Source organism: Apostichopus japonicus, chromosome 22 (assembly GCF_037975245.1).
Source record: "Apostichopus japonicus isolate 1M-3 chromosome 22, ASM3797524v1, whole genome shotgun sequence".
Taxonomy (NCBI): domain Eukaryota; kingdom Metazoa; phylum Echinodermata; class Holothuroidea; order Aspidochirotida; family Stichopodidae; genus Apostichopus; species Apostichopus japonicus.
The window spans coordinates 13,009,537-13,030,872 of record NC_092582.1 but is presented as its reverse complement, the minus strand read 5'-3'; the positions used below and the strand labels follow the sequence as shown (position 1 = coordinate 13,030,872).

Sequence of the window (21,336 nt, the reverse complement as noted above, 5' to 3'; positions counted from 1 at the left end):
GCAACAGAAAATAAATTTCTTTTTTTTCGATTGCGACAGCTTTTCTCCATTAAATCCACCTGCAGAGTCTATTTAAGAATAAGGAACATTGAATCTGCTTGGGAAGTTTGTTTTCCGAAACTCATCAGCAAACACCTATGAGACTTTAAAATAGTTTAAATTTGCGAAAAAACAAACCTTGGATGTAATCCGGATGCTTTTAAAGGCTAAATTGTGCAAATATCAAAACAAAAAGAAGTGGAATGGCAACATAGATGCTTGAATTAATAAACAAATGTACAGTATGCAATAAATCAAAATAGATTTTGGCCTGTTAGCTCCCAGTGTCCCCTATTTTATACATTTCTGTAACTGCATGACGGGATTGATATATTTAGAAAAGGGAAAACCAGGGTCTGTACTGCAACAACCTCTCCCTGCATGTACAAGCTTGCAATGCTACATCTTTGATGGTTCATTATTTTTAAATCTTCAAAGTGACTTTTTTTTTTTGTCATTGGTAGGCAAAAATTTAACAGAATACATTCCGATTCTGTAACCACATTTTTAAAGGTGAAAAGTCACCAAGGCAAAGGCAAACATCTTTAGATAGATGGTGTTCCAGATCTACTTTTACTCGAAAAAATGTGTAAAAACAGACAGAAACCGTGAAGTTTAATCGTCCATTTACATATTTTATGTTAAAAAAATTACAAAAGAGTGCAATTGCTGGATTTTGGTCACCTAGAAATTATCCATAACATTGAATTAGCATACCCCCTCCACAATGCACACCCCCCCTAAATATTGAATTATACCCAAAAGGGTCTCTAAGCATATAGTCACAATTCTTAATATTGACATGGTCATTAATTTTTTTTGTGCTCACAGGACATAATGATTTTCTTTCTTATTTTGAACGCAAAGTGAATAAACCTTTGCACCAATATTTAGCTCATATATTAATCAAAACTATTGAGTGCGAAGGGATTGGGGTGGTTGGGAGATGACAAACAAGTCTTATGTTACAATGTTATGATCCTTGAGAGTTATAATTTAAACTCGCTATACAGAAGGTCATTTTGAGGAATACAAGAAATTAATCAATCATTAGAACTGACTTGGGAACATTAAAAGAGAGACGAATTAAACAAGTCTCATGTTACAATGTTATGCTCCTTGAGAGCTATAATTTAAGCACACTACACAGAAGGTAATTTTGAGGAATACAAGAACTTACTCAATCGTTTGTACTGATTTGGGAACATTAAAAGCGAGACGAATTAAACAAGGCATTAAGGAACCTTGCAGCCATGCAATGAAGTCCTGTAGTATTTCACTCCTGGAGCAATATTCCAATAATTGACTGTAATTGCCAGGAATGTACGCACCACAAAAAGCCTCTTTATGAGAAATACAATCACCACTTACTTCCTTTCAACGTGCATTATAACCAATTAATTCTCCTTGGTGGCGGATAATTAACAGAGCGTAAGAAAGCGTATAATTCGTGACGGCTATATTTATACCTGCAGACAGTGGTATCATCATACATACAGTAAATCATTTACATAGAGCAGTATATATAGCTCCTGAGAAATTTTACCAAGCAATATATATTATTTCAATTTCTTGGTGCCATAAATATTAGAAATGATCTTTCAGATGAATGTCATTGCTATAGAAATATAGGGTAGATAGATGACTTGGTGAAAATACTGTACAGATCTTTTGCACCCCAGTCCCCCCCCCCCCTCCATCAGATCTGCCAATTATCCAAAATGTATAATATAATGTATATATAAAAGTAGGCTAATCGTTTGTGTTAGAAATAGCTTCCAGTGCAATGCATTAATGTGAAAAATTGGCATTTGATAGCACCATTTTGAGTCTAAGACACTTTACTTGTAGACAAATTCCCCTTATATACATCCCTCCCCATATCACTGTTATATTTTTTGCCCCCCCCCCAAAAAAAAACAAATTCAGCCTTGCCCCCTAGTTTCCCCCCTCTCCCAATTGCCTTGGCTGGTGCCACCACTGGTTACATTATGCTGTATTTTGCCCGTAAAGCCACAAGTGTGACTATCATGCCATTTTAGCCTGGAGTACTCACATAGTTTTGCATACTGTATGTAGAATCTAAGAAGATTAGCAAGCTGTCAGTCCTATCGTGAAGAGGTCAAATAATTTCTACAAATTTTTCCTCTGTAATGCTAATTTTTCACAATGCTGTGTTGAGCATGTATATATACAGTATATATTAAGTGCTTTCAAAGTGGATTGTTATTATTGAACTGTACGATTTAATACTGAAAATGGACGTCACCTGTGGTCAATTCTGCTACATGCTGTAGTGCTGTATAGAGAGTTCTCTGTAAACTTATAAGTAGTGAATCAGTCTCCTTGACTGATTTATTAACTGAAAACTATACATGTGCATATTTATAACATGTATATGTTGATGTCAACATATTAACAATTTACAAATTATTTTTCAAAATAAGTTTGCAATTGAAGTAACTAAAACTCTTGATTATGTTCCCGTCCCACCCTTCCCCCCCTGCCCCTCGCCCATTTTTTACTTTACTATTGAGCCATTATGTTCCCATTATATTCTAACAGTTTCATCATGACACCCAGACACTTGTACAGGTATTAATTAAATGTATTATTAAGTCAAAGATATTTCCAGACACTTTCTTTTCTTTCTTCCATTCTCAAGATAAAACGTGGCTATGCATGGTACAGCAATTATTTTATTGCTTTCGAAATTTTGGTATGAACTTATGTTAAAAAAATTTCATCTTAGCAACTATTAATCCTAAGTTGACAGTGATTCAAAAGAAATCATATACAAATTATATTAAAATCCATATGCCCTTTCCACTGACATGAAAAATACAAATTCTTGTCCTTACTTTCACATGTATGCCTCAATTCATGAATAAAGTCCAATATAAATGGATCTTCTAAACAGTATTATTTGATGACAATTTAAGTGCTGATGTCAAACATCTTAAGAAACATGGAGAATTCATGACACAAATTTCACCCAATTCTCTTTCACATATTGATCTCCATAAAATCTTCAATTTCCTCCTTCGATTAAAAGTACTTACCTTTCATCATCAAAATTTCTCTCTCTTTTATTTTTTATTTTTCTGAGCAAGTGAGCATTTAAATGCATCACTTAACAGAGCAGCTTGCAAAGAAATGTTTTCAAAAAAAGGGGGGAAAAATACATCAGGTGATCTCTCTGCTATAAGTACTATATTGTGATATGTACTGCTGTATTGTGGTAATAAGGGACAAAGATTAAAAACTACAGTTAATATTTAAGTGAAATTAAATTCAATAATATGGTGTTTTTGTGGTTATATCAAGTTTTATTATGGAAGGAATATATTCTTATTTTGCTGTTTAATTTAACAAAGCATACATGATGTCATTAATAGTAACTTTAGTAACTTAGGATACCAGTAAATAAATATCATAAAAGTAGCCATGAAAATGTCAACTGAGTGTTAAACAAGCTCTGTTAGAGGTGTAGAAATTCCCCCACCCCCTGTTAACCCCCCCCCCAATACTCCCAGTACTTACTTATCCATGTCAGAAAATTTAAGACTAGCGTAACAGGAGACACAAACCAACCCATGCTTGTTAGGTTGTCACAGGTAAGTTCTGTGATAGAGATAATTGTAATGATCCCAAAGGGCTCAGAATGTTTTTTATTCTATGGGGAGATATTGCAGGTTAAATGTTCTTTCATAAACAAAGCTGAAGACTTGAGTAAGTTTAAATATGACATCAATCAAGCTGCGTGCATGTTGTGTTTTTTTTTGTTTTTCTTGATTTATAACAATGTTTTTTTTGTTTTTTTTGTACTGATGTTGGGTAAATTTTGGCAAAGGCTGAATGTAAAATACTAAAGCTCTTAATATATAATCTAATAATGACATTGGTTTCCATGGCGACACTGTTAACTTTCTGGCTTGAAAAAAAAGGAAAGACATAGAAAGGGACAAACTATAGTAATCAAAGGTTTCAACTATCGTAACTATGAAATCAAAGACTGACAAATGATAGCCATCAGATGTAACATTTCAAACTAGGATATATATCTCCAAAACATAGCAAGATATTTTTCTGTTTTATGGCTATTTGTGGGAGTGGTTCATCACCAAGGTCTCCATCATATATAAAAGCAAAAGATGGTAGCTGGTTTTGAGTCTCAATCTGGACAATGGGAATTATAAAAATAATGTGGAGTTTATGATGATGGATTACAGTAGATCAAAATTAAACTTTAAGGCTGATATAACATTATTTATTGGCAAAGTAGCACCGTCATTATCCCAAAACTTACTGGTTTGGACATTTACGAGTGACAAGCTTACCTGTCTCCCCACAACCTTAGCACCCTCGGTATACCGTGCCTAGAATGAACTAGTAACCTTTTACCACTGCAGGCCCTCTATGACCCATTCCTCCGGTCAATGCCCTTCCTTCACATTCTACCATCCAAAGTGCCAACATCTTTTTTTTTTTTTTTTTCTGGATTTTCTCAACGATATTCCTACGGACCTGGGACCTAGGATTTTAGTCTTTCCATATTTTGGATACTGAAGTACTTACCAAGCGTGCACAGCCTGATAAGTATCCTTTTTTGCATGATGAGGGGTTTTCTAGCCTTCTTTGAGAATGGTTTCCGCCCGTTGATACATCATTATCTATTGGCAAAGTAGCACCGTGGTATTGCTACAGTATATTGTACAGTCTGTAGTACAACAAATTATTAAAGAATCAATGCATCCTCTGATTCCTCTACTGACTACATGCAGTCTACACCATAACACAGAAATTCTAAGTTAATTGACTAGACAAACTGTGAAAGTCACTTTGGCAACCCAACATTCAGATATCAGTTACTATAGCCTAACATGACATGGAAGATAATTGTCAAGGAAGTGTGGAAATGTTAAATTTTGGGGGTAACTTTTGTATTTTCAGGTTCATACTAGCTGGGTTGATGTAGAAAGGGTATGTAGGACAGAGATCTAAAAGAGTCTAAATTTTCCAAACAATGAAATTTCTGCATAATGAAACTTTCTCGCTTTTGAAAATACTGAAATCTAATTTTTCTATCTTTTACACATTCAGATGGTTTAATACTTTGAAGCATAATGGGTCCCTTGCTTAGGAACCCTGTCAAAACCTGCATCAGTCCCAAAATTCACTGCAGCAGGACTGAATTGCAATATTGTTATCAAACTTTAAAGATTATGTCTACAATCATGTGACTATACAGTGTGAATTGTGGGTGCGCAAAACTTTATATCCCATGCATACAGCTTGGCTGCAATAATGCTGCAGCCCTTTCACCATCTGGCTTTTGACAATACATGATGCCTCATTCCACCAAGAATGCACTAGAGTAGGGATAAGGAAATTAGGGCAGGCAAATCATCGGGCCCAACAAGAGGGAGCCAGGGGGACTACAGCCCTTCTCCACTGTGACATAATTTTCCCAAAAGGCTAACATGGGCACTGGAAAATTTTCAAAGATTTTGCTAATTTGTAAAAAACCAAGTACACTAATTTACATTCATTATAAATGTATGGACACACAATTGTTCTAACCACATTTGTCTCCAATCATATTTATCTCCTAATTAAGTTCTACGCAGATTAAGGGCTATAAAATTCTATGTAGAGATTTCATGGCTCAATTAAATGATCTTAACGATGCAATGTTATAACCCAACTCATCCACCGGCAGCATCAACTCATATAAATAATTCCCTTGAACATAAATATCGGTTACAAATAGAGTGCTTGACATTTCCAAAAGAAGAACCTAATTTCTTTACAATATTTCTTCCTTCATATCCTGTTTCCCTCCCTCCTTTTTCTTGTACAAATGCACAGATACTTGACAGAAATGTCATTTGACTCCATTAATAAAGAAAATGTACCTTTTTATGCAAAAAGGTATCTCCATAAACCAAAGGCGTATATTATACGGTTACCTTCAAATGCTTTTAGAATTCTTTTTTTTTTCCAGCATATTTTGCTTTCTCTTTTTTGCATTATTTTTCTCATCAATTAGATGCGGTGGCACTGCATCCACATCCAGGTAACATTGCACAAAAGTAATTTTTATGCAACCATTCAAGGCTTGATATAACAAGCAAGGATAAACATACGTACTGTATGAGAGTATAAAGAAGGCCTCACAGAAAGTGTGTACATTAGGCGAACTTGGTGGCTGCCTAGGGCGGCAACATTTTGGGGAGCGGCAAACCAGTAGAATGTTATGATAGAAGTTGTACACAAATTGAATGAATTTTATCGACTTCCAGGATGTATGAAATTTAATATCCATAATTCCATTCCTTCGCAGCAAATATGTCGGCTGGGATATATGCATGCATTCAGTTGGGGAACCTCCCCCTCCTCCCCACTTTTCAACCTCACAAAAATTGAAGAGTATTTGTTAGAACATATTTGCATTTGATGTCTTGATATTTCAGAAGGAAACCCCAGAGCCTGACTATGTTTCTTCCAATAAAGGTCTCCCACTCTGTCAGGATAATTTAGAATTTCACCCTATCCACCTGCTCCACTAATATGTGGTCCACAGATGCGATAGAGATTACAGCGGTATTAAAGAACTTCCCCAAAACAAGTAAGAAAACCATTAATCCATTTGGGAGACATCACATATTTAGTGTTCCTTCACAGACAGGGTGAAGGCTTGATCAAGTCTAAATATATATCATCATCATCCACATGGGCTTCATTTTTCATGTTATCATATATTAATTTGTACTATGTTCATTTTCTGTAATTTGGTAATGTGTTTTGCAAGGTCTGCTGAAGCTAAGATATTAAACCTAATAACAATACCTGTTAATGGTATTGGTTTTGATGAGTAATTTTAAGCTCTCATATGCATGTACTAATGGCTCTATCACATCACAGATTTACAAATTGACAGCCACCATATACATCTTTTAAACAAGGATATCTCCCAAACAAAGCAAGGTTTTTCTTTAGCTCTTTGGGTTAGTTCTGTATTAAAACAAAGATCTCTGATATAGAAGCTAATGATGATGAGTTTTGGGTTTGTGTCTCCTTTAATTGTATTAGTTTGATCAGATCCAGCAGTATCTTGAGTAATACTTGGCAGGTTCAGTAAAACTGTTGGAAAAGCTTTCTTTGTCTTCTTCTACTTTTGTTGGCCCTTCGATCACACCCCCTCCACCTCCCATCCCCCTCCCCACACCCCCTCCTCTCTTTGTCTCTGAAACTTTCCTCTCAGGTTTTCCTTTTTTTCTTTTATTTAAGTGATGTTTCTGTTTATATTCTCTTACATGTAATTATTAAGTCTACAGCATGACTTTTGTTAATATACTCTATTTTCTCACTATGTTATTTGCAGTACTACACCAATTATATGATAAATAAATTTATTGACTTGGACCCCACAAAAAAGTCACAGCTGATTGAAAGGGAGCAACTTTGGTATTGTACCTCCTCCTAACTGGAATCCATCTCATTGTTAATCAGTATATTAATGTAACCCAGTCTACATCAGATACTGAATTTCAAAAGATATATACTCACTTATATGCAGGCTTAACTTGCAAAATCTGGCATGCTACTCCTGCACTTAAGCCAATTTCTGAAGACACTACCGAAAACCAATTTACCTCTTGACACATACTGTACAGACTATAATTCATTCGAATTTCTAAGACTACAATGTATGTTATTTTTCAACTTGTCTTCATGTTAATCTATACATCATCTCAAAGGATGATTAAGTCAAAACTGCTGGTTTTGTCATCCTCTGATTGAATGACATTCCCATGAGATCTCACAGTAGACTACCCAAGGATGTATTTAATTGACACAGATTTAAAATTAATTACCTTCATTTCATTCCCTGGGTATCCCTCTCTGGAGAATATGTCTCCAGGCAGCAAACTTCTTTCTTTTGTTTTATTGTACAAAGCTCAATTTAATAGGAACCAAAGCCGATGCACTTCTTACATGCTGAGAAGGTATTGTTTTTGAAACATAAATTGGCAAGAACATACTGTAGTGCTCAACTGCATGGAGATAGAGAATTTTGCATACAACAGAGAGACAGGCTGCAGTATATTTAGGGAAATAATTACAAAAATGGTGGTGGGGGGTTGGGAGGAGGGGAGAATTGAGTATACAACTACTGTATTTATTAATGCACAGTATTTCAATGTTAAATAATGACCATGTTAATGTTCATATATTGTCACACATTGTAACACTTCCTGATGTAAAGCAACACTTAAAAATCATCAGTATATATTTAAGCCCCAAATTTTGGCATGTTAAAAACTGATAGAATTTAAAAAATAAAACCCAGAGCTTTCACTCTTTTATCTTTGGTTCTGATAAATTCTGAATATTTCATAGAAGTAGTCATTTCCAACATACAATACAGTAGCTAGATCTAGCAATTCTGGGGTCACTGTATGTCCCTCTTTTACATGCACTTTCTTGGCAGTAATAACGTCACATGAAACTACTCACAGTCTACAGTACATTGATAATAGAAACAATTATTCATGAGATTGCAGAATGTTATAAGTATTCCGTACAATATTCTCTGAATGCTGTAGGTCGATGGCCAATCTAATCCATAAAAAATGCACTTGATCACACTCCGGCATGAGATTACAAACGCACGCCACGTGTTTCTGCGCTAAATGTCACCAGAAGACGGCACGAGATTATCAGTTTGATCACGGTCTCTCTGGATAAAATTTGCCTCTACATAGTCAGTGAACATTATGAATAATTTGCACATTAGTAAGATAGAAACGAAAATTTAACGATTATTTAAATCTGAATGTGATAATTCAATTAATGCAAAGAGTCTAATATAACTATCAAATTCTAACATTCTGTATTTTCAGTATTAAAAAAGAAAAAGCACAATCAAAGTCAAAATGGACTCTATTTTATAACTTTCAGTTTGTAAGAACTGTATGTTTGTACAAATAAACTTGTTCAGACCTCAAAAGTAAATATGTATCAATTGGTATGAACTATACTTTGCCAACCCAGATGGTACCACTTTATACTTCATTTCACAGTCGAGTCAACATTTTATTTGGTAGAGGTTGCCGGTGGATGAGGGGAGATATGGGGTGGGGGGGGGGGGGAGAGGAGGAATGGGAATTACAGTCATAATGACTTCAGAATGACTGTAATGGAACAAAGAGAAATCAGTTGTTTACCCAGAATTGGGTCAGTGAGGGGTGCAGTGCTTGTGTGCTACAATGTTACCGTTTTTTTCAAAGCTCGATAAATTAATGGGAATTATGGCATGATATGAGTAGATATAGGTGAGAGAGTGAAAAAAATAAACCTAGAATAAACTTATTGTAATAGTCCTTTCATTGTTAAACTACTATGACTCAATCAATTCCTTCATGGCTTAATTTAAATGTTACTGTTCATAATTCCATTTCATGATGAACATCTTACCAGTTTTTCCGGCAGAATTCTGCAAATTTCCATTGTGGTTGCCATGTTGATCATTCCTCTGTTGTGTTTCGGTAGCGTTGTTATTGTTAGCTGATGTAACAGACGAAGACTTGGTTGCCGAGCACCCCATTTCCTGGGATCAAGCGTCTTTATCCTTGATTTAGTTTCCGTGCATCCTTTCGGATGCTAACTATACGGTCACCATAGAATAATTGTTCTTGGGGTTTCACAATCCACCTAAAAAAGTTCAAAATATTCTTCTTCTTCTTTTTTTTTCTTTTTTATCTAAAGGGGATGACAAAAGAAACAAGAAGAAAGATTATTTATTCATTAATTTATCATTTTTTTCCAAATTATTGGAACATTCAACATGACTTTAAATATGAAAGGTGATAAATTTTGACAATAAGCCTGACATTGCTTGACAGCTGATGATCCCTGCGGCACAGTGCTAAAATGTTAATTACCACACTTCATTATTGGCTGGTAGATTAGAGTACATTTGTAGTGATGAGACAGGGAATAGAGGAATGATGTACAAAGGCATCAGCTCACACATATCCTAAGTTATAAAAACAACATTTAATAATGAACGTTGTTGATATTGAAGGCATTCTATATGTCTCATGTGCCCTCCCCCCCCCCAAAAAAAACCTTTCTACTGTATAATAAAGATACTGCATTATAAGGACACTCTAAAAATGTTTACCATGCGCTGGTTAGTAGTAAAAGGTTGTAAATCATTAGGAAGCATTTTATGAAGCATTTAATGAAGCATTGTAGGAGGTATATTGGGAAGCATTTTCAAGGAAGTATTTATAGTTTTTGACATCCTAAAATGGAAAATAGTCATTTCTGAGTGCTGTATATATAGCACATGAGGTACATGTACCAAGTGCTGTGCCAATTATTCCAGACACCTCTTCCAATGGTTAATTATGTAAATACTGTAATCGTCATTTAAAAACAGGTCAAGATATCTGTGATACCACTAGGCCTATTTGAGTGAACTTCGTCATCACCTATTATCCCACCACTTTTCCTAAAATAAAAAAAATGATAAATTGTTCCTTAGAAATGCCTCCTATCCCTAAATTGCCCTCCTCATGAACCCCCCCCCACCCCTCAAAAAGGGTGCGAACACTGCATACTATACGACTCTGGTTTTTACTCTGAGCTGGCTGTAATTGGACTATATGCACACTATATGCACTTTGCCTTCTGATCACGTAATACTACACAAACGACATCTGCGTACATCATCACAGCTGTATACATGTCGTCAATGATACACATCTTTCAGATACAGACGTGCTCTGGGCAACACAGTTGAAACCTCAAATTGTTTTGAAGAGTGAAAATGGATGTCAAAAGCTAAAAGCTTACTGTGAACCATGAATACATACAGTAGAAGAAAAGAATGTCACTCTCCTCACTCAGCTTACACAACTTGAAATAAGTGAAATTAATTGCATCAACGATCTGTCATCTATTTCTAATAAATTACCATTAGCAAACTGTAGATCCATCTCTCCTCCTGCTGATGGCACTTAATTTAACTGCTTGGGAGTGAATTCTTCGCATTAAAATGAAGAAAACGCGGCCTGTATCTGAGCACCAGAAGATAAAATTCATCCATGTGACCCACTTTCTCTATACCATTCCTATATTAAACTAATCAATTTAAAAAAAAAAATTAGGGGGGGGGCAGGGGAAGAGACTAAAGTCTTGTTTAGTTTCATATGGTCAGTAGAACTAAATATGAAACATGCACTGCAAGAGACCACCTAATTCCAGTAATGAAAAATTGTCAAGCTTTTATTATATACATGGCATCAGAAAAGATTGATGATAATGAAATGAAATGGTTGCATGGTCCACATTATTGAGAAAGTGTATTGTATTGTAAAAATACCAAATTTCTCATGCTGAACTTTGAGTGGCATACTGTATCTCAGATATTAAACAGCAACGATTTTGTAGGAGGATGCATTATTAACTTGAAGGTAGAAATATACATATCATTCTCTCCGCTTCGACGAAGCAATCACATTTTGCTAGTGTTGGCATAATTTATGGGATAAGAGACCAATATTTGTCGCCTATCTACCTACGTAGTGAGTAATTCAAAGTACAGTATTTAATATTGAACTGTCAGCACTGACTCTCAAGGATCCTTACTTCCACGTCATCACCCCACTTCCAAATTATCCATTTCAAAATTTCAACAGAGGAGGCGGGTACTATAAGAGAGATGAGAAGTTAATGCAACAAGAAAGCAGGATGCGCAACAGCTAATAATCTTGATGTAATTCGTGCAAAGGAAAAAAATTAGGACTGAGGAACAAGTTATCCATAGGTGTACAAAGGGTTTCTGAGGTGCAGTAATAAAAGCCTGTTGATGCTCGAAACATTTTAATATTGTTTAATTCTTAACATTATGCTGCACAGTATGGGTAACTATAGCAATTCTGTAATCTGGCGGCTGAGTAAGACTGGAGAGAGGCGAGAGGAGAGCGAAGTAAATCACTTTACAGTATGTGACGTCATGGCCCGCAAATTCTTTATGTCAAAGAACACACACTCTATGTATATAAATAGACGTATGCATTTAAGGAAATTTGTGTAGAAGCCCAATGACTTAATGTACATTACATGGGATGGAAATTTAAACATTTAACAGATCTGTCCAACATGTACAGGAGTTACTGTATGTCATGATCATTTATGTGAAGTTATAATTTAATTTATTCCTTATTTCATGGAAGACTTCCTGCTGACAAATACTATACCTTAATTGTTATGGCATGCAGATTGGTTTCAATATTTCATAAGAAGCCCATAAGATCATTTTCCCACTCACACTGCAGGTAAAGGAGATGGTTTTAAATAGAAAAACAAAGTATCAAGTACAAAAAATAACACTAAAAGTGACTTTGACTTTTTACAAGTACTGTGAGCATGCAGTGAAGAGTATATTTTCTTAAGTTGCTTGACAATTTTATTGACACAATCATTATTAACACCTTAAATTGTGCAATATTGTTACCCAATCAAGTATTCCTGTACTGCCTACAGTATATATTAAAAGAGGAAAGATTGTTACAGCTTCAGTAGTACTACAGTAAGCTCTTTACACTCCATACATGCATGCAGCTACCAAAAATAATTTCATCTTAATGAAACTTTAATACAATTAACAAAGTTGCCGTTCCACAGGCAACCACGGACACGCTTCAGTATGCCCCTGAGATATCGTTGATCATTTCAGATGCGCTGTTACAAACAGAACTGACACAATGCCCTAAACTTGAAACGCTACAAATTATCAAAGACAATTTGTCATGGGAAATTTGACACGGGCTGCCAAGATTCATCTACTTTGGACTAATGGCCACGATGAGGAGTTGCAATAGTTTACTATGTATACAGTACATGAAGTGAAGTAAAAAATTTTGGTTTATGCGCTTCAAAAGGCCAAAAGTCAAATTGTGCGTTCGACCAAGAAACTGTAGTGTAAGTTACCTAAGAGCCTGGGAGACGCACAATATGTTATGATGAATTAGTTGTGGTGTCATGCAGTAGAGATTCCCCAGTATCAGTAGGCACAGTACGTCATTAGAAAGTTAGTGCAAAGTATATTGGAAAATACCAAACCTTCGAAAAGCATTTTTGATATTTGGTCATCAAATGTTCCAAACTCATTGAGATACGCTACTAATTTACACATAATTGAACATTACACTTGAGTTTATCTTTTACACTCCAGAAGCCTATTCTCTATATTTTTTATTCTCCCTAGGTCGCTCTCCTATCTCCCCCCCCCCCCCACCCTCTTCACTTCCTTTTTTCCAAAATCACTATAGCTCAATACTTTTACAATCTCAAGCAAATAACGTACACCAGTCTCCTTATGGACCATGTCAAAAAAGGAAGCAGCTATCAATATCAATCAATCGATCAATATCAAAGAATGTAGATGTACAGAGCTACTATTGATGCCTATATTGTGTGAAAGGGCAGAGCACAAGCGATTTTGTGCTACACAGCCTAATGTACTGTAGCTGCATGATGCTGTGCACATCCATCAGCAGTCAAATTCTTACCTTGCTGTAAACAGAAATCTTGTAAGCTATGTTAAATACAGAGAATACTCTGAAAACTATTTATAGATATATAGTGTCATGTGAAAAGCAAGCTCAATTTCTTTTAAGTTCCTTAAAATAGGATTGAAAGACTTACATTCTGTCAAAATGTGACAACTAACAGTGATACAAATCGACCTCATTTACCAGAGAACACTTAGGCTTGTCACCTACAGCAGTTTCAGCTCTTTCAATCTTTACAATATTATTATTTTTTGTTTGTTTGTTGTTTAGCATTTGCCATGTAAACTCTCTCACCATACAAATTTACATTTTGAGTCACGCAATTTAACAATATAAGTTGTTGAAATAAAGATTTTCAAGATCTTTTCAGAAAGTCAGTTGCTTTTGCAAAGCACAGACAGGTACATACTGCATGATCAGTTGGCCTTTGTCTGTGATGTATCACCAATTTAAGAGTTATGAGATACATGTCAGTCATTTATTTTTAAAGTCTGGTAACCACTAATTACCAACTTCACAAGTTACCTTTTTGATATAAATAAATATAAAAAACATGTTGTTGAATACAGTATGCAGTAGTTTGGCTGGGATGTAGAATATGATTTTCACAGATACATGCAAGTCAAGTCACGAGTCACTTACTGCCAAGTCAAGTCAAAGGTAAAAAGAAAATGGTGACTTGAGTCCAAGTCATTGAGACTTGAGTCAACAACTCTGAAATTTGATAACCAAAATGTTATGATGTCACTTCATTGTGTTGGATATGAGCATGGCAAAAGAAGGCCTTTCCCACTAACTAGTTACTGCAATATACCTCTGTAAAAATATTACAGCAGATTTGGAAGGAAGAGGTGATGGGCCTTGATCTGTAGGATGGTCAATGGAGCTGCAGTGCTAAAATGTTACCAGTTATAATATATTATATTATATAAGGCAAGGTAGATGGAAGGAGTGCAAAAGTAGAGTGAAGACAGGTAACAGAAGAGCACATTAAATTCCTAAACAGCTCACTCATAGTTTTCATGCTCTTGATGGTCATCTTTCTGATCAGGTTGCAGCCACGAATATAATTCCTGCTAGAGGAAAAAAGCTTTAAAGTTCACTTTTCATTTCAAATTTTGCAAACAAACCACGGTAATAAGTAACAGTAATAATGCAGTGAGTTAAAGCATGAGAAAATTTATGTACGCTATCAGCTAAAAACATTTCGGGCTGCCTTTTATAGCGATATTGGATATAAAGATCGCGGTCGCAGAGCATGTAAAATGCCTCTGGTATATCTGAGCTGCTGTCAATTCTATCAGACATATTGCTTTTTGTTAAGTCTAACTGCCACTTGTAGAGAAGGAACAAAACCATGAATCTGTCGAGATTCTCTCCCTGAGAAAGAGCAGCATGTTTATTGTGTGGAGATTATGACATCAATCACTTAAAACAGATATACAAACATGTCTTCCCCTGTAACAGAAAACAGCTAGTTAGAACGTCTACAGACTGTATTAAACATTAAAGTATGTATGTATGTATATGTATTAGCTGAATAATGCATGCCTTCTAGGGACATTTTTTTGGAATTGGACTTAAAATATAACTGATTTACAAGGAAACAGGAAACAATTACAGATGAGCCCAGAGGAAAATTTCTGTCTCAAAAAAATTAAATTAAAAAATAAACATAATACTAAGCATCTGTGAAACTTTAATGGAATTCCTGTACTTATATGGGGCTGGTGCATGATAGTTGAAAATGTCAATGTTTGCTAGATCACTTTTGAAAGAGGAAGTTGGCCTGACGTTTTGATCCTACTGTAGCAGGATCTTCTTCAGAGGCTAAATGACTTGTCATTTAGCCTCTGAAGAAGATCCTCTGAAGAGGATTTCTGAAGATCCTCTGAAGAGGATTTCTGAGGAGCCTCTGAAGAGGATCGAAAAGTCAGGCCAATTTTACTTTTACACATTCTCTTACGTAGGCTCTTTAATGGATCAGCAGTTTGCTAACAGTTTTATTTTAGTTTGCTAGATAACTTGACGCAATTGGATGTGATGTCGTAGACTTTGCACATTGAGAGCAAAATGCTTTTGTTGTTCTTTGTTTTCTTTTCACTTCATTGTTGTTATTTGGACTGGAGAGTGGACAGGGTCTCCAGCTTTAATTGCTTCAATAGGAGATGTGAAGTTATCAATATATACCTCCAATGACTAGAGTGTATTCATACAATATGCTGATTTGCATCCACATTTTCAAGAAGAAAAATTGTATGTACCTTTTATTACCAAAAAAACAACATATGAAAGAAATTTTGTCTGTGTGCATCTATGACATCACACAGGTCTGCATGTTTGCTTAAAATTCACTTCTGGTACAAAACATTGCAACTCCTAATGTTGCCATCTGCAAAACAATACATGGAAAATTAATGCAAATTTCAACAAGATGTTGAAAATTGAATCCTCTTTCACCAGTTAATTTTGAGTAAATTAGTATCTAGACTATTTTTTTTAATTTGAGCTTGGTGCATAATTATAGTGCTTTCTTGCAAACAATTGGAATTGTACAGTATATTTCTACAACCAGCTAGACTAAATTTCTAGTGCTTTGGTGCACAGCGAATACAACAACAAAACTTTTCCATGAAACTTATTTATTCAGTTATTACATTTAAGAAAACTTCTCTTAGAATACAGCAAAAGGCTAATATTTAAAGTGAAAAACACACATCAATGATGCAAATAATTCCTACATTCTTAATTTGTTCCACTGAGCACTAACCAAGGTGCAACTGGTATAATATTCTGGAATCTAAAGATTCAACCTGCATTTAGGCCTTAAGGTCTATGGACTACAGTACATGTATACAAAGACCCTCAGGTTCAATCAGATGTACCAAAATCTCCATTTCATTCTTGAACAATACTTAACTTATTTTACACAGCTGTGTGTAAAGTATTGTATGTATCCACAATTTTTAATCTTTGTCAGCTCCAATTACATGTGTATAAAATGCAGGGTTTGGTTTTAATTTAACTTTAAAGTTTCGATGTGAGCATAAAATGAAAAACAAATTTCCCAAAGGAAATTCCTCGATCTCTACAAACATACGTACAGAGTAGCGAGCTGAGAAAAATGTATACATATGGGTAATATTTACAGATATCTTCAATGAGAATTTGAACTCAATTTCCATATGTGTACACTTCTAGCAACTGACTCATTTTCAAACCAATTTAGTTCCTATGCCTATTAGGATATTCGAGAACATTTCGTTTTTACTTTTTCACACGTTACTTTATTGCTCATCTAATTTACACAAACAAAAAACCTGTTGACACACTGCTTGTAACCTAACGTGAACACAATGCACTTACATATCAAAATTGAATCCACTTCATATTGATAAAATAAGATCATTCAACATCAATTGTTTGTCAGTTCTGTAATTTATGAGAGTAACTCAAGGTTTACATGAAACTAGTGAAATACATTCACATATGTTATAGTAGCAGCATTGGAGTTGGGAATGTTCAAATTTCTGTCAGCTGCAGAGTTTAATTATGATTAAACTATACACTGGGATAGCTTTCAAGTTTGTAGAAAGAAGGAAATGTTTCGATTCCATTGGAAGATTTTTTTTTCCTTAGAACTTTGTTTTTCCTTTATTGTCTTGTCTAAATACCTCATCACAATACAGTACAGTATACTGTAAATCAGTAATACACAGAAAAAGTTTCCAATCTTATTCTATACTTTAAGGTTTAGCTAGGTGAAAGAGTTCTACCACAGCGCTAAATTAAAGTTTAATTCAAGGAATAAATCTGCGTTAATTTGCCATAGCTGATGCATTCTAAGGCTGATTGAAGGTGAATTAGCTTTGTTCTTGTCATGAAGCATCAAGGCTACTGTATTTCCAAAACTAATTTGTAGATTTTAAATTTAATGCATCGATACATTTATAAGGAGTTAAGCATACATACATTTCTGTAGCCAAATATGCTGTCATATCCACAAAAGCTATACACACAAACACACACATATATTACGCATTTACGCTCTAGTACAGTATTTCATCCTGTGGTCTACTAGATTAATTTCACAAGTTGGAAATGAAAAGTCAAAGATTGCAAACACATTCATACTTCCTGAAAATGTACATTTTAGAAATGCATTCCAACATTTTTAGAAATGCTTCTGTTTCCACAAAGTTGGACACATATATGAAAATACTGGTACTGTGCTTGGAATGTTGACTACTTCAAACCTCACATTATAATTAGACAAATTTATATGCATGCACAGTAAATTTTAGAGTTAATATTATCAATTTAATAATTTAATAAATATATGTGAAATATCAAATGTTATAGTATGATGTATCAATGAAAATACAAATGATGAAACACTTACTGATTATTTAATGTCTGGAAATGATGTATGAATTTTCAAGACAGGACAATTGAACCTACATACATTGCACTTATGTTTTTAAGCTAGGTAGATCAGAGTGCTTGTAGGCCATAGGTGGGGGCAGGCAGTGGCATCTCCAAGCTCCAAGAGGGAGGTGGATTTGGGATCATGTCTTCCAAATGCAGGGTCCCGTCCCCATTCTCCCGGTGGCATAATTTGCCATGTCCAAAAGAAAATAGGCAGGAAGATTTACAAATCTTTTACAAAATTACTGACTGTAATTTGCTTGTGTCTACCACCAAACTTCTGCTGACCTGAAGCTGAACATAAATTATAAGTTCTGGAAATGACGAAAACTACAAACCTTTGCCCTGTTGACCCTCTCTAGGGGTCCTTTGATGGGCTCCTGGATCCCACACCGACAAAGATTTGCATTACTGCTATTCTGTGTACGCTTATTGTTGCTCTCATTTTGCTTAATTAGGACAAAAGTTTGAAACATGAAAGCATGCAAAAGCCAACACAAGAAAAAATACTCTTAATTGGAAGGTACTGAATTTTTGGTAGGGATCATCAGAAACCAAAGAGATCACACACAACAAAACAAAAGCAACAGTTTCAAAACGGTGACAAGTTTAATGAATAAGGATGTTAACAGCAGATATTTAAGCCCGGAAAGAGGAAGTGGACCAGTGTTTCTGTAGAAGAGGGTCAATGTGGGCACAGTGCTAAAATTTTACCAATTAATTTGAGTAGGTTCATGGTAGTGCATATATGTTGTATAGAAACAGGTACAGTAAGAGAGTACAAGAGAATTAAGTTTAATCCATCATCCATTCCCTGATAATGGTAACATCATTGCATTTAAATGCATTGCATCCTCTGCACCTTTGGTATTACAATCATTTCTTTCCACACTTTAATCCATCCTTCATTTTGCATGCATCCTCCTTTAACTGTAGATCAATTCCAATTTTTTATTTTTAAAATCCCTCTACAAATAAATGGAATGGAAAGCAGCTTCAAGCGACATTTTAGGGATTTGCATAATGTTTTATTTTTAAGCTTGATCACTCAAGCCCCACAAATACTTTATGTAATTCATATACTGACATTTAATATACCTGTGAGCTGCACTATTATCAGTCATGACATAAATCAATCATTACATACACATAGGCCTACAATAGTAGTGGGCCTACATGGGCCTACATGGGCCTACATGTCAGTGGGCCTCAAAACCTGCAAAAACTGGCTATGGTGTAAGTCAAGGCCCCACATCAGGGCATACTCTTATGTTACAATTACTTTAGCTCACTATACTATGTGCAAGTAAAGTGCATGTTAAGTTACATTACTCTTTACATAAACAGTTCAAGAGTAAGATTTATGCAAGATGTGGTACTGTAATAGTACAAAACTACGTACACATAAACCTAACCACATGACATTAACCATGTCCTGGCATAGTACTACCTCTGTAATACTATTGTGTCAATTATAGCCTGTAATCTGTACTAACTGGATTTACAACCAGTTGCATATCCTGGAACACCAGAAGGGATAAAATACCTTTTCATGATCATTTCATGATTCTGCAGTGTCAAGACATAAGAAACAATGTTCATTGGTGATACATATAAAAATTGCAGTTTGTCTGTATTGAGTGACTTTACTATTACAAATGTCATTTATAGCCACAGGTATGTAATTTATAAACAAAGTCTAGTACTTTATCCTTTATAATCTGCCACTTTGCTGCACACATGTGTGTAATCGCTAATTGCAAAAGGATACAGCTCATAATAGTACCCAGTAGCACCTCCAGAGGGGTGGAGGGGGGGGAGGAGACAGAGTAAAGGGAGTATGAAAACCCTCCCTTCCCCTCTCCCCTCTTCCCCCCATCCCTCCAGGAGCCAAACAGTACCTTTTCTATAAACTGCTTCAAAACCTCCAAGCATCCCATTCTTTGCTAAGGAAATATGAAAAGATAAAGGGGGAAAACACTTCAAAAACTTCCTTTGACTAACTTGTTACTCTATCAGTCTGTAAGTCTGAGAAATATATAGAGTATCTAGCCTATAGCCTATCAGCAAAATCATTTATGTACAAGGCTATCTGCATGAAGTTTTGAATATATGCCTACTCGCCTAATGCTGACAAGTAAGAAATTAGGTCTGGCCTATAAAAGGAACCAACCAACATGAAACGTCTGGTTATTTTACACATTTTTCTTCAGTTCTAAAAAATGAACGATACATTCAATAGTATTACTAGCCTTAGTCTAACCGAAGTGTCGCGCGGTTTCATTAGTGTTTTGTTCCGAAGTAAGTTACTAGCTACTGTTGCAAGCCTAACTTAATTAAAGTTTGGGGGCTAGGTATACTTACATTGCCAACTGAGATTCAGACCACTTCCGTTGTAGCCCAAGTTCTTCCTTGACAGTATACAATGATCTCTCAGTAAATTTACACAAATAACATGTTATAGAGTCACGAAACTTGTTGTGCCAACTACACCATTTCCCTTTTGTCGAAAAGGATAATTGAGCAACTTCTCGAAATGCTCTTCAGCCTTCGAAATTAAATGTGAATCCCGGTCGTACCATAGTTAGACCTATGCATGGACTCCATAGATACTGTACGCTGTTGTTTACAAGCAGCTAGTGCAGGATGCCTGATGACGTAATGTTGCGTGGTTGTCATGCCTACAACAAAGTCGTAAAATGAATTTTGCTCCTGTTACCTCGTAGCTCCCTGTTGTAAGATGTGCAAGGAGTTGTTAACACTTAGATCTGCTGGCTAACTTCTCCAATGGAACTCCACCAAGAGAAGATTTCTTTTCAAGACAAGTTGATATAGTTTTCTTGTAAAATCCATTTTGTATTCAGATGACATTCACCTAACTTCCCAAACCCAATCTTGGTAGGCCTGTAGGCCTATACCTGTCAGAAACCAACCCACTGTCCAAGATAGTAGCGCAGTGTATTATAGCTAAATATTTTACGATATTCAATCCGTACACGATTTTTCTTCTTCAAAGCGGATGTCATGTTGTTCGTAACTCAACAAATACATTTTGGCATCTTGGAACACATTAATCATATGGGGAAAAAATATCAATTTGAAACGAAAACAAATGTTAAGCTAAGGTATGTGCCACACTAAATCGACAATAATAGTTATAAATAAAAAATAAAACAATGTCGTTGCACTAACTTGCGTCGCCAGATTTGAAAGTGGGGGATGGACACATCACTAGTAATGAGATCTACATGGGTGGGGAGGGGGTAAAGGTTGCACA

At 35.4% G+C, this 21,336-nt stretch overlaps 1 protein-coding gene across 2 annotated transcripts in view; it reads right to left on the bottom strand.

Moving 5' to 3' along the window:
• Positions 1 to 20,730, bottom strand: part of LOC139964214 (uncharacterized) — a 37,909-nt gene extending 17,179 nt beyond the window's left edge. Inside the window, exons 1-2 of one of the 2 annotated variants that reach the window (XM_071965640.1) lie at positions 20,424 to 20,730; positions 9,523 to 9,807 (exon numbers count right to left, since the gene is read on the bottom strand). In XM_071965640.1, the coding sequence (XP_071821741.1) occupies positions 9,523 to 9,652 (130 nt within the window). In that variant the 5' untranslated portion in view covers positions 9,653 to 9,807; positions 20,424 to 20,730. Of the gene's footprint in view, positions 1 to 9,522; positions 9,808 to 12,314; positions 12,387 to 20,423 lie in introns of those variants that run through there. The other variant, XM_071965641.1, reaches the window with a different exon arrangement.
• Between the last annotated feature and the right edge of the window lie 606 nt (positions 20,731 to 21,336).